Source organism: Cololabis saira, chromosome 17, assembly GCF_033807715.1.
Source record: "Cololabis saira isolate AMF1-May2022 chromosome 17, fColSai1.1, whole genome shotgun sequence".
Lineage (NCBI taxonomy): Eukaryota > Metazoa > Chordata > Actinopteri > Beloniformes > Belonidae > Cololabis > Cololabis saira.
The window spans coordinates 14,640,539-14,655,197 of record NC_084603.1 but is presented as its reverse complement, the minus strand read 5'-3'; the positions used below and the strand labels follow the sequence as shown (position 1 = coordinate 14,655,197).

Genomic DNA, 14,659 nt, shown 5'->3' with positions numbered 1-14,659 from the left:
AAACATTTTAGTTGGGTACTTTACAGTTGAGGTATCACACATCAACCCCTCCCCATCTCCCTTTTCCTCCAACTGTGACGGCTATCTGACAAGCAAGAAGTGACATGCAAAGATAAAAGAAACTGTTCCAGACACTTTTGTTTTGGTTCAAGATGCGACCCGTACCTAAATCCACCGTTGAGAGTCTAGGATGACACAGTCAGTCATCCTGCCCTGCTGTCCTCTCAGCTTAACCTCCCCAACCTGAACTTGAACTTGAATAAGTGGAGGTTCATGTATAGATAAATAAATAAATAAATAAATATATTTCATTAAAAAAAAGGAAAAATCTTAAGTTTGTTCATAGATTTTCACAATACTTTATTTGGATAAAGGCAGATTAGAAACTAATTCACTATGTGTGACATTCATACGACTAATAAGACCTTTTTTTTTGCTTGTTTTTGTGCCTGCATGAAAAGTTGTCTGTGTTAATTAATCATGAAACTATTGTTGGCTGTGTAACAGCCCTCATGCACTGAAACACTCGTTTGCTCCCTCCCTCTTGTTTTGCTGCTTTTGCACGCTCATCATTGAAAGAGCCGATTTTCACAGCAAGAAAAGCACACTTTAATCCCTTTAATAATGCAAAAAGAAAGGGGGCTGTATATAGCTTAACCCTTTATGTCAGAATGCAAACAGAAAGGAGTCCCTTCACCCACTGATATCCCAGGAAGTTAGGAATTTCCCAGCACACACAATTGTCCTGGATGTGTTCCTAACTCGTAGTAAAGTGCATTATTATTGCCCTTTTCAACTATGACATGTCAAATGTCAGCTGTGAAAAAAGTCTCTTCTGTTATGTCCCATTTATATGTTTTGCATGATTTGGTTTAATGCAGTTCTTTGGCCTGACTTTGGCTTGAACCTGGTCTTCTGATGGACCGGTTTATGAGTCACGCTACTGGAAATGTTCTGTGAATGCTGAATGTTGAATGTTGAATGCCTCTGAGCTTTTTCTTCCTTTGTGCTTTGCAGACCCAACCCCGGAGCGGGACAAAAGCCCAGATCCTGGGAGACACTCTGCCAGTCCAGTCTGTGATATGGACGGGAAGAGGCTGCGGCTGTCGCTGCACTCCCCCGTCCACAGTCCTCTCAACAGGCCTATTGTTCCTGAGCGGGTGAGCAACCAAATCAACTGACCAATGAAGGCTAATATACTCTCTGTAAATATGGGATGGGTGTTTTGTTGACATGGTTGGTGTCTCATTGCTTCCTTTTTGTGGTTGTATCAGCAATGCAATCTTTCTGTTCTAACAATATTACATTTAAACAAACAAAATAACGGTGTCAGTGCTAGAATTTAATCCTGTAATGCAGAGGTGGGTAGTAACGAGTTACATTTACTCCGTTACATTTACTTGAGTAAGTTTTGGGAAATGTTGTACTTTTAGGAGTAGTTTTGAATCACTATACTTTTTACTTTTACTTGAGTAGATTTGTGAAGAAGAAACTGTTCCTCTTACTCCGCTACATTAGGCTACGTTGAGCTGTTACTTTTCTTTTATCCCTTTTATCCACGTATGTGTCAATCTCATGACATCACTGAGTGATTCTTTGGGAAAGATTTTTGTTTTTGCATGTTTTGTCACATTTACACAGACTCAAACACACACAGAGTTTCTATGAGTTCATGGGCTTGTTCTAGTTCTGGTTAAAAAAGAAAAGTACAAAGGCTTGAAATTTTGTGCTACTTGTGCTTAATTTATTTTTTTATTCTGTTATTATTTTATTTATTTTATTATTTATTAAAGTACTTGAATTTACTTTAAGATTATTTTAATTTAAGCTATTTTTTAATTTTTTATTAATTTTAATTAATTGTATCATTTTATTGATTTAATTTACCTGAAGATGATTATTTTGTACTTTTGTCTGTTTGAATGGTTGTGTTAAAAATAAATCAGACGTTACTCAACAGTTACTCAGTACTTGAGTACTTTTTTCACCAAGTACTTTTTTACTTTTACTCAAGTAATTATTTGGATGACTACTTTTTACTTCTACTTGAGTCATATTATTCTGAAGTAACAGTACTTTTACTTGAGTACAGTTTTTGGCTACTCTACCCAGACTGCTGTAATGTCACCAGGGCTGTTCAGCTCCTGCTGGAACAGACATCCTTTCATCCTTATGCTGACAGTTCACAATTTCTATGTTCATTTCAGAACACTGAGAAGTCCAAAGACTGGTATAAGAGTATGTTCAAACAGATACACAGAATACCTGGTAAGTGATTGTCTTTTGTCTTTATTTCGTCCACGTTTGATAAGTTTTGTGTTTCTCTGTTGCTGTTCGAGATATGTCTTTGCCTTTTTTTATGTCTCCATGTTGTGTCATGCTGTCCTCTGTCTCTCCATCACTGTGTTCAGAGCCTATTGAGGAAAACCCGTACCGTCCCACCTACATTTTCCCCGAGAACTATGACAGTCACATAAAACCAAAAGGTATCTGATGGCAGTAATTTTGCTCTAGTTAGCTCTACTAACCTACCGCCATCTAAAGCCCTTTCAGATACAAGTGCAAATCAGAAAAAGTTTGGATGGTATGGAAAATTCACGTTAAAAAAAGGTTATTTGTACACATACTTTGACTTTTATTTAATTACACACTTTATGAATCCAAAATGTTTCACATTGGTCTCACCAGCTTCCTTTCATTGGTGAATGAACATGGAACAATAAAGCTTTTGTGACTTTAGAGCATCGTCTTTCCTTCTCACAAAGCTTGTGAGATGGTGGTGGCCCGCCGTTGACTGTACCAAGACGTGAACTCCTGCAAACACGTCTTAAAGGGTGCAACAGTATGAGATCATTGTTCAGTTTTCTTCTTTTCAAAATCCTCCACAAGAGCTGTTTAAATAAACAGGTCACAGCTGCAGGCAGGCTGGTTTAAAAGGAGGATATATTGGTCTAAAAGCTTTATATACTTTTTTCTGCATTAATGTTGTCATCCTAAAACCTTGGCAAAGACAAAGACTGATACGACGATCACATAGCCCGGATCTTGGACTTCTAGTTGATACCCATCTGGATTATCCTTTTGGAAAATGTACTAATCCCTACTAGGGCTGTGTGATTAATCGATTTTAAATCTAAATCGGATTTATTAATCAAGACGATGTTAAAAAAAAGGAAAATCGGAAAATCGATTTTCCTTTTTTGCAGCTGGCTGCATGCGTCTAGTCATCTTTGTTTGGTCAAGAAAATTGTAAATGTTGTCACTTTACTAAACTCAAGGAGGATTTACAGTATCTTTCAATTGCACTTCATTCCCAATAGGGAAATTTGTTTGCTATTTTTCTTTAAAAATAAAGATAAAATATTTGAAACAATTTATTCCATTGTCTTTTGTAGTTTTACCATAAAAATCGAAATCGAAATCGAAAATCGGGTTTTCAGAGAAAAATTTTTATTTTATTTTTGTCCAAAATCGCCCAGCCCTAATCCCTACCAATACTTCTTGAACATTGAACACTTTTTTTTTTAAATATTTAAATAATTTTCTCAATCATATTTTTCCAAAGTGAAGATTGTCACCTGTTGACATTCCTTTTTTTAATAGTGTTTTTTGAATGGGCTGCAGATCTGAAATATAAGAACTGATTTTTATTAAAAAATGTAGTTGAAAAACAAACAAAAAAAAACGAGATCCTGCTGTCTGCAAGTATGTAAAAGTCAAAGTCAGTATAAGAATCTCCCTATTTTATTTGTTATTTTTCCATACAGTCCCAACTTATTCTAATTTATCTAATTTATTTACCTATACAGGGGGCCCCGGTAAGCAAGGGGTTTAATTTACTTTATGTTTGTTTTTGTGTGTTCCACAACACCGAGCCATTGTTGTCACGTGTGAGTTTTGTGCAGAGATTTTGATCAACCTTTGATCAACCCCAAAAAAAACTACACATATTCAAGTATCGATCTGGATTCAAGAGTAATTTTTCCACAAGAACATTTAGTCATGCCATAATAACCAAGAATTTCTTGCAGCACATCTTCAGCTAATTTGACTCCTCTGTACATTTTAAAAAGCTATTCATTACATCTACATTAAATTAAAGAAAAATTCAAGCTTCTTTTGAAGTTTTGTGACCAGAATGTACTTCATCGAACCTGCTAAATCAGTGTGGGACCTCCATACATCTGCATATTTTCAGGCGATGAATGTGAGCAGTGCTGTTGTGACCTACAAGTCCCTTCAGCACACTTACATTATATGCTTAATTGCTGGAGTACCATACATTTACCATACATTCACTTCTTCTTATACCAGCTATCTTCCTATTCAGGGCCATGAGGGGTCTGCTAGAGCCTGTTCTAGCCCCTTCTATTAGGGGGAACGGCAGATATAAACACACTGGATGGGTTACCAGTCCATCACAGATCTACATATATACAGGACTGTCTCAGAAAATTAGAATATTGTGATTTTCTGTAATGCAATTACAAAAACAAAAATGTCATACATTCTGGATTAATTACAAATCAACTGAAATATTGCAAGCCTTTTATTATTTTAATATTGCTGATCATGGCTTACAGTTTAAGAAAACTCAAATATCCTATCTCAAAAAATTAGAATATTCTGGGAATCTTAATCTTAAACTGTAAGCCATAATCAGCAATATTAAAATAATAAAAGGCTTGCAATATTTCAGTTGATTTGTAATGAATCCAGAATGTATGACATTTTTGTGTTTTTAATTGCATTACAGAAAATAAAGAACTTTATCACAATATTCTAATTTTCTGAGACAGTCCTGTAGATGAACAACCACTCATGCAGACTATACCTTACTTTGACTTTACAAATAGAATCTGCTCACTCATAGCCTTTTTCTACGGAGCCCCTCTGGTGACATTTGAAAAAAATAAAATAATGCGTGGCCACGCAAACCTACTGTCTGGACTTCGTGGATGCAACTTCCTTGGTGGGATGGTTATTCATCATTAATAACGGTAATTATAGTCTATTTATATTAAAGAGCAAGAGTATTGTCATGGCGAGTGTAGAAATAACATGTGACATTTGAAAAAAATAAAATAATGCGTGGCCACGCATTAATAACTCGTGGCCACGCATTAATTATCTCGTTGCCACGAGTTATTAATGCGTGGCCACGCATTATTTTATTTTTTTCAAATGTCACCAGAGGGGCTCCGTATTTTTCCCCTTTAGTCAACATTTTTTTGCAATTTCCAAATACATTTAGATGTTTTTTTTCTAGAAATCTTCCATGAGAACTTGACGACGGCTCCTGAGTTGTAGTGTGTTGTTCTGGCCACTAGATGCCGCTGCGGGCCCGCACTGAGGCCTGGACTGCCCTGGTCGGCCTGCAGCTCCACACAGGCTCAAGACTGTTTACTTTTCACAGAAAACTGTTTGGTCAGTCTAAGCACTTGATGCTTGAGTTTGCTTTTGGTTACTGGTCTATTATTTCTGGTAAAAGTGGGGAAGATTTGTATGTGGAGGTGCTTTGTATATGCAGAGTCAGCTCAGATCTGGATATCAATCGAAGAACTTAAATGTGGAATTGTAGCTTTCACATTTTCACATCAGCATATTTCTTTACGTATTATCACAAAAACTATAGAGTATGTTCAGATATTGCAGTCTGGCTCCCTGGATTTACAGTGCATTACTCATCCAAAGCCTTGATGCTCATTGACGTTTAGGTCCCTTTTTAGCGCAGTAGTGCTTCCTGTAAAGTGCTTTGATTTGAAACACTTTGAGTGTGTTTGGGGAGATGCTTGGCCTAATGGAAAGTGTGAGACACTAATTGAAGGTGTGAGGCAAGGGGTAATAAAATGCCTCATGAATTATCAAGTATTGTCCTGCAAATCAGTTTCTTTTTTTAAATAATAAGAATAACTGATGAGAATCTTCTTCTTCTTCTCTGCAGACGACTGTCCCACTCCCTTCACGCACCTGGATGATGGTGAGTTTTAACACCATAACATTACCCAGTATGAAGGGTCACGTTTGAGGCAATTCAGTCACTCGATTATGAACTTATTCTTGTCTTATTGATTTTATTTTCAGGAAAGGCAGTCCCACGCTCAAAAAGTGACAATGAGGTTGATTCAAGAGGAAGATCGATGCCGGTGCCAACGCGGTCTTCTTCCCTCAAACCTTCTGCCAAAAGGTCAGCCTCCCTCATCTGCATCAAACCCTCCTATTAACACCTTCATCGTTCATGACAGCAAACAACAGAGGTCTTTACACCCCTGAAACATCAAACTCCACAAAGTATTTCTGCAACCAATACTGTTTCTAATTTAAATGGTCATGGCTTGAACAACCAGTACTGGAGTTGAGGGGGGATGAGGGGGGATGGCATCCCCCCTGAAATAAAAACGGTAAAAATCATCCCCCCTGTAAAACTGCCACCCCCCCTTTCCATCCCTTATGTCATTTCATCAATGAATGTGGTTTTACTGCTATTTCAACATTTAGACTCATCACCAGAAAAATAACTTATTTGACAATTTTCACCTGTTTCAAGTCAATTTTCACTTGAAATACCGTAAGTAGGAAAATCTGCCAGTGGGACAAGATTTATCTTCTTATTACAAGCAAAAAAATCTTGTTCCACTGGCAGATTTTCCTACTTATTTCAAGTGAAAATTGACTTGAAACAGGTGAAAATTGTCAAATAAGTTATTTTTCTGGTGTTATTTTTCTGGTTTTCTACTTATTTCAATTGAAAATCTACTTGAAACAGGTGAAAATTGTTGTTTTTTTCCAGTGATGACGGTCCAAATCATCCCCCCTGTAAAACTGCCATCCCCCCTTTCCATCCCTTATGTCATTTCATCAATGAATGTGGTTTTACTGCTATTTCAACATTTAGAGTCATCACCAGAAAAATAACTTATTTGACAATTTTCACCTGTTTCAAGCGCATTTTCACTTGAAATAAGTAGGAAAATCTGCCAGTGGGACAAGATTTATCTTCTTATTACAAAAAATCTTGTTCCACTGGCAGATCTTTCTACTTATTTCAAGTGAAAATCTACTTGAAACAGGTGAAAATTGTTGTTTTTTCCAGTGATAAGTCTTGTTTTAAGTGTAATGAGATTTTTTTTTACTAAAATGAGACATTTTAACTAGAAATAAGACAAATATTCTTGTTAAGATTGTGAGTTTTTGCAGTGATCCATGTTACTTATCCTGTGAAGGACAGAGTCATATTGATAAGTTCAGAAAAGTGTTTTTTATTGTTGTGTTTTGATGTATTTGATGTAAGCCCAGTGGATATTTAAAGCTTACAGAAGGCTGCATTTAACTGCTGCTATGTCATTCCTGCAGTATTTCTGCAGGTGTTTTGGTCAGTGCTATTATTTGTAATATATTATATTATTTGTAATCAGCACAAATGATCTGTCCCCATATGATAAAATCCACCATCCCCCCTGATTTTTTTTTTACAACTGGAATACTGGTAACAACCTATGGACTACTGTTCATAATGTGCCTTATCCTCAGTACATACCGTCAACATCCCTCTTAGAAATGTTGCATCATGAACAGTTTGTTCTACTTGTAGTTATTGTGACCAAACATGGCTGTTCTAGTCAGAGCAGGAAACACTATCGCTTCTTCTTGACTCTGGAACCCGTGCTTGTTTGGCTTCCAGAAGCGTCCGTTACTCCATCCTGCAGCTTTTATTGAGGTGTCTGACCCCGTCCACGCACACACACACACATACATACATACACATGTCAGCGCTGACACAGGATGATCATCCCCTAAAGAAATGAGTGACAGAGTGATGAAGTGGGACAGGTGACGGAGGATAAACTGTTGCCCACAACGTATACAGATGACAAGTTGAGGACTGACCTCCGCTGCTCTTCGCTGGCGACGCATTCCTGAACATGTCGTCATCAAGGTTACTGAAAACACAGCTTCATTTCTGCAGATAACGTCATCACAGAGAGTTTCCTCGTGTCCCAGGAATAAGTAGGATGAAGGAGGTTTCTGTTTTAATAGTTGAGGAGTATTTTTTTTATCCTATTAGCAGTCTTGTTACGGTATTCTTCTAGGAAATTGTGCAGTTCTGTTTTCTGTCACTGTGTCCAATCTGGTTTAACTGATAAAATCACGGCTTTGCTTCAGCCGTGAATTGGATTTTCTGTCATATCATCATTAGAGGGGGAGGAGGCGGGCTTGAAGAGAAGAGAGGGGGCACGCATAATGAGAACAAACGACAGATTTAAATTTAAAAAAAAAAAAAAAAGAAAATCAGCTCCGGTTGCCATGGAGACCTCTCGGTAAGGATTGGCTCTCTTCCGATTCCCACACCCCACCCCTCCCTCCCTGACACCCGCTTCTCCACAGGAACGAGTGGGAGCCCCCGGATAAAAAGGTAGACACCAGGAAGTACCGCGCCGAGCCCAAGAGCATCTTTGAGTACGAGCCGGGGAAATCATCGGTGCTGAAGCTGGAGAGAACGGTACGCTAGCCGCCGTTTGTTCCCCCCCTCTCTGTCTGCGATTGTGTCATGTGAGCTGTCCCCCCTGTGCTGTGCACCCTCCATCCTCCCCTGCACCCGCCCGCCCATCCGCCCGTCCGCCACCACCTCCAGCTCTGTTTCTCAGCTCCCGTGTGGCTCCATCACTAAGAGCTCGGGCAGCGACGGTCATGTTGCCACCACATTCCTGAAGGGTGTCCCGTTACAGCGACACACGATCCCGCCTTGGAAGCGAGCGGGGGAGTATCACTTACAGGGATGGCCATTGTCTTCATGTGTTCAGTTTAAGGTTGTTGGGCTGGATCAGCCCGCCGCGAGACGCTTTCTGCACACACACAAAACACGGATCTAGCGTGTTTTCTTTGGAGGAAGTGCAGGGTTCCCCCCACGCTCGTCTCCCCGACCCGACAGCCTGCGCTGACTCGGATTTTTCTGTGTCTTTCAGGGTCATCTTTTGTCTTGAAATTTCAAACTTTTAAAGTTTTGTCTCGTCAGTTTTACGTAATACTGAGAGATGCGTTACTGCGATGGGGTGGACAGGTGCTTACGTAATTACTGATTGTCTGGTTTCCTGCTGTTCGCTCCGTTTGTCCTGAGGCCGCCAGGAAATAATGAACTCCTTTGTTTATCAATTAAAAGCTCTGTCAGTACAAAGGAGTGTTATTCTTGCTGCGTTTGAAGTCCATCTATTAGCTATAAATGTTAGTTACTGTTCTGATACTGTATGTGGGGTTTGGTCAATACTGAGTATCAGTGATATCTTAAAAAAGTGATTTTAGTTTTTCTCACCTGAGGTGAGCTGGGATTGGCTCCAGCAGACCCGTGTCCCTGATTTGGAGTAAGTGCATAAAGATAATGAATGGATGGATGGATTCATATTATTAATAATATTAATGTCACGGTTCATCGTTTGGCTTAATGAACTCCTCGTGCCCTGGATAAGCTTGCTCATTTTATATTCAGCAACATTTGAGCCACGTCTGGACACCAGCGGCACAAAATGACCACGTTGTAGTTGTCCTTTTGGGATTTTCCATTGTAAAAAAAGAAAAAGTACCTATTTACAGTAGGACTTCATGATAAGACGAGATCAGAGGTCGGCAACCCAAAATGTTGAAAGGGCCATATTGGACCAAAAACACAAAAAACAAATATGTCTGGAGCTGCAAAAAATGAAAAGTCTTGTATTAGAATGAAGGCAAATGGCGAAAGGCAAAATGTTGAGAAAAAAGTCGAAATGTTGAGAAAAAAGTCAAAATTTCGAGAAAAAAGTTGAAATGTTGAGAAAAAAGTTGAAATGTCGAGATTAATGTTGAAGTACAATCTTGAGAAAAAAGTCGAAATGTCGAGAAAAAAGTCGAAATGTCGAGATTAAAAAGGAAAGGAAAAAGGAAGAAAAAAAGAGGAAAAAAAAAGAAAAAAGAAGAAAAAAAGAAAAAAGAAGACAAAAGAGAAAGAAAGAGGAAAAAAAGGAAAAAAAAGGTCAAACATTTGTGAAAAAGCTCCAGGAGCCACTAGGGCGGCGCTAAAGAGCCGCATGCGGCTCTGGAGCCGCGGGTTGCCGACCCCCGGACTAGATAGTTCTCTACCTGCCAACTCGAAACAGGAGGTTGCAAGGTATTATTGTGTAACCTTTTATGGTGTCTGATTATAAAAATGAAATGGTTTTGGTTGGTGCACAGATGTACAATATCAAGCAGAATCTCAGAGTGTTTCTGCTGACAGTATCAAAATCAGGACAAACATAGATATAAATATCTGGAAGATTATAGAATGGATATGAACGGTCTTCGTCTCAATGTGTGGCTGCTTAGACGAAATAAATTAATATGTAGTACATATTTATGTAACAATAGCACTCTGTGCTTAAAGAATAGTTGTTTTTTTTACTTTAGTGCGTTACACATATGGTGCTTTTATACTAGTACCTACTCAGCGCGACGACTCGCCACGCCTCTTTTTTTTGCGCTTTTCCACTACGGGTGGAGGCGGGTGGAGCCGTGCCGAGTTGATACTTTTTCTGTATCTATTCTGCTGAGGTTCTAAGCGGCTGAGTCGGCGGCATCTGACGTCATCACACTACAGGCCACCGATTGGTCGGGGGGCTGGAGTCAGACGTTTGAATCAGGAGGCGGGAATCAGCAAAAGAGCGACTCGCGGCTTCTTGTTCATTTTATTCGACCAGCAATGGCAGCGCAAAAGTCTGTTTGGTGATCCAAATCTGAGGTGCAGATGTTTATAAACCTGGTGGCTGAGGAGAGAATTAAAAAGGGATCTAGACGGGCGATAAGGAACGACCAGATCTACCAGGAACTCGGTCACTTCATAGCTGCTCACGGCTCCAGCTGACTTTTCAGCAGCACCGAGACAATCAAACAAAAAATAAAGCGTCGCCCGTGAAGCTTCTCTCACTCTCATTTTTTAAAGGACCTATTATGAAAAACAGGTCTTTTCTTGCTTTAACATATATAAAGTGGTCTCCCCTCAGCCTGCCAACTCAGAGAAGGAGGAAAGCAACCAAATTCTGCAGTGTCTGTACAGCCGCCCGGATGAGCCGTCTAGTGTGATGTGGATCTACGAGCCAATAAGATTCTGCTCCTGTCGTTACGTAACGACAGGAGCGATTTACATCGGTTGGCCTCCGATGCGTGAAACCATGCCCACAACTAACTCCGCCGGCCGGAGTTTCCGCCATTTTTTTCGTAGCGTTGTATCGGTCATTCAGGCAGCCAATCAGAACAGAGCCTCAGTATCATAGCCCCGCCCACTCAGAATCCTGCATAGATAATGAGGTTAGAGACTGGGAAGATAAATACATGGCTCAGAGGCTGAATTTTTTTATTTATTTAGCAAAAACAATCAAAAGCTTGTTTTTAAGACATTCAAGGCCTGTTTAAAATAGGTATTAGATGCCATAATAGGTCACCTTTAACTTGATATCGAACACAAGTGACAGACCCAGCAGCACATCTATCATCTCCTCCAGGTTCTACATCTTTAGTGTTGTTGTCTTCTCCGTTTAGATCACACAATCAAATACGTCACAGCAGCTTCGCTCCAATCCCGCCCACTTCTCATCTGGGTGTCTAAAAACAAACGAGGACAAGGCAACACGAGTCGCGCTGAGTAGGTACTAGTATAAAAGCGCCAATAGGTGATGTTTAACAAACATCTGGCAGATTAAATTCCCTCTCCATTCCAGACTAGCTGCAAAAAGATATGATGATAACAGTGAAAGAGAAGTCAGGTTGCAATAAATGTATCTGAGGTTAATGTTTGGCTTCATATCAAGCACGTTGTATTTGATTTCACAGTGTTTCCTTGAGAGAGAAATGAGCTTAAGCGACGTCTTTAAGAATTGTCTTGAAAGACTACTTTGACTTTTTTATTTGTTTTTAGAAGAGATTTTATCACGAAAACTGGAAATGTGTGCAGCTCAATAACTCACATGTTCAGCCTTGAGTGTTTTATTTGCTCAAAAACTTAAGATTAATTAAAGATTAAAATTACATTCACAAGCAAATGACTCGGCGGGGAGCACTGACTTCCAGGAGTCTTGGTTGCATCCCTGTCAAGCTTATGGTGACAGCAGCAGAAATGTAATATTATATAGTCGTGAGTGGGCTGAGACGTGTCGGCAGGTTTTGTTACCGTTGAACGGATCCAGCTTGCCGTCTGGCCTCATCTCCAGGCTTCATGCTACGCTATGTTGATCATTTGCTGTCTGTCATCTCGTATCAGTCCTCTCATCTTACTCTGTGCACTAAAACAAATAAGGAGGTTGTCAAATTATTGAAATACCGTATTTTCTGGACTATAAGCCGCTACTTTTTTCATAGGTTTTCAACCATGCAGCTTATACAAAGGTGCAGCTATTCTGTGGATTTTTCTTCCACCGCTCGGGCGCTCTAACCGGAATTAGAATCAAAACTAAGACAAAATAAATGCAAAGAAGAATACGCTACTTCTTCTTTAGCAGATAGAAGTAGGTAGAAGCAGATTTCAAACAGATAAATAGATAAATAGATACCGGTTATTTTCTCTTGGTTCTGTCCCGTTTTAATAAGCAAAGTTTAAAAGACACTGTTACACTGCAAAAACTCAAAATCTTACCAGGAATATTTGTCTTATTTCTAGTTAAAATGTCTCATTTTTAGTCAATAAATCTCATTACAATTAGAACAAGAGTCATCACCAGAAAAATAACTTGTTATTTGACCATTTTCACCTGTTTCAAGTAAATTTTCACTTGAAATAAGTAGAAAAATCTGCCAGTGGAACAAGATTTATCTGATTATTACAAGCAAAAAAATCTTGTTCCACTGGCAGATTTTCCTACTTATTTTAAGTGAAAATCTACTTGAAACAGGTGAAAATTGTTGTTTTTTCCAGCGATGAGTCTTGTTTTAAGTGTAATGAGATTTTTTTTTTTTACTAAAAATGAGACATTTTAACTAGAAATAAGACAAATATTCTCGTTAAGATTTTGAGTACATCATTTACAGTTCAAAATCGTTCTGTACATGTAGTACATAATATCTAACAACATAAATATCTGTGGCTTGCATATCTTTTTTTTTTTTAATAGAGCGGATGCGGCTTGTATGCAGGTGCGGCTTATAGTCCAGAAAATACGGTATGTCTATAACGGACTTTAAAAAAGTGAAATGATCATGTTTTAAAGAGGTATCTTCTTCTGCCGAGACTGTTGTCGATCATTTCTGACGACGGGCAGAAACTCAGTCAACAATGTGTGACTCTCTTTGCCATGCTGTTGTATTTGCTTCGTTGTCTGAACTGTCTTCTCTTTGTCTTTCTCCTCCTCTTCTTGTCGCCGTGCCCCTAGACTCAGGATGTAAGTCCAGAAGATGTAGATTTAGAGAATGAGCCTTGGTATAAATTCTTTTCAGAGATGGAGTTTGACAAAGCGGTAAGTGGTCGCTGTCATGAGTTTGACAGCATCCTTTTGATGTCTTGCATGTCGTAACATCCGTACTGAAAATCCTGTAATGTCCAAACAACCTGTGTCTGTCTGTGAGGGATACGTCGCTAGCTTTCTCACATCTTAATTTGCTGTAATGTAATTTATAATTTCTTGATTTGGTCCTGCACATAAATGGTTAAATCAGGGGCGTCAATTGGGTATGGCAAGGTACAGTATGGCAGCCGCCACACCTTGGCTTCAAGGGTTAAATGTAAATGTTTGTTTTTTTAAATACATTTATGGAATTACTCTGTGTCTCTCTCTCACCACAACAAATTCCTTGTGTATGTTAACAAACTTGGCAATAAACCCCCTTTCTGATTCTGATTTCTGATTTGTATTGATTATTCTATTACTTAATACATATAGAATAACTACAAATGCAAATCAGAACATGATCGATTTCACTAGTTATTATACACTGCAAAAACTCAAAATCTTAACAAGAATATTTGTCTTATTTCTAGTTAAAATGTCTAATTTTTAGTCAAAAAAAATCTCATTACATTAAAGACAAGACTCAAAAAACAACCATTTTCACCTGTTTCAAGTAGATTTTCACTTAAAATAAGTAAAAAAATCTGCCAATGGAACAAGATTGTTTTGCTTGTAATGAGAAGATAAATCTTGTCCCACTGGCAGATTTTTCTACTTATTTCAAGTGAAAATTTACTTGAAACAGGTGAAAATGGTCAAATAACAAGTTATTTTTCTGGTAATGACTCTTGTTTTAAGTGTAATGAGATTTTTTGACTAAAACTGAGACATTTTAACTAGAAATAAGACAAATATTCCTGGTTGAGTTTTTGCAGTGAGCGAGCTCCATAGCAGACTTCTGTGATGAGTATTTGCTGGACGTGTTGATTGATACTCTAGTTAAGTTGTGTGACTCGTAACCTTGCCATACCTTAGCTTCGACTGAATTGACGCCGCTGGGTTAAATGCTCATCATTCATACCAACAAGGTGGCTCAGTGGAACAAACATCGCATAAAGCTTTTTGTCGTCTGTGAGCATCATCACCCCCAGCAGTATAAAAGTATAAAAGGATGTTTCCCCCCCCAGTGGCGTTAAAAATAGTCAGATGAAATCTACTCTTGCCCTCCTAAAAAGAGTTTCTAAACAGTTTTTTTTATTTTTGCATGCATGACCATGAGC

General features: G+C 38.7%; 1 protein-coding gene across 5 annotated transcripts in view; it reads left to right on the top strand.

The window, feature by feature from the left end:
• Positions 1 to 14,659, top strand: part of LOC133464073 (sorbin and SH3 domain-containing protein 1) — a 78,791-nt gene that overhangs the window by 27,366 nt on the left and 36,766 nt on the right. For all 5 annotated transcript variants that reach the window (XM_061746044.1, XM_061746047.1, XM_061746042.1 and 2 more), the window contains exons 8-14: positions 1,018 to 1,160; positions 2,208 to 2,268; positions 2,412 to 2,486; positions 5,945 to 5,980; positions 6,085 to 6,187; positions 8,386 to 8,500; positions 13,365 to 13,448. In XM_061746044.1, the coding sequence (XP_061602028.1) occupies positions 1,018 to 1,160; positions 2,208 to 2,268; positions 2,412 to 2,486; positions 5,945 to 5,980; positions 6,085 to 6,187; positions 8,386 to 8,500; positions 13,365 to 13,448 (617 nt within the window). The remainder of the gene's footprint in view (positions 1 to 1,017; positions 1,161 to 2,207; positions 2,269 to 2,411; positions 2,487 to 5,944; positions 5,981 to 6,084; positions 6,188 to 8,385; positions 8,501 to 13,364; positions 13,449 to 14,659) is intronic.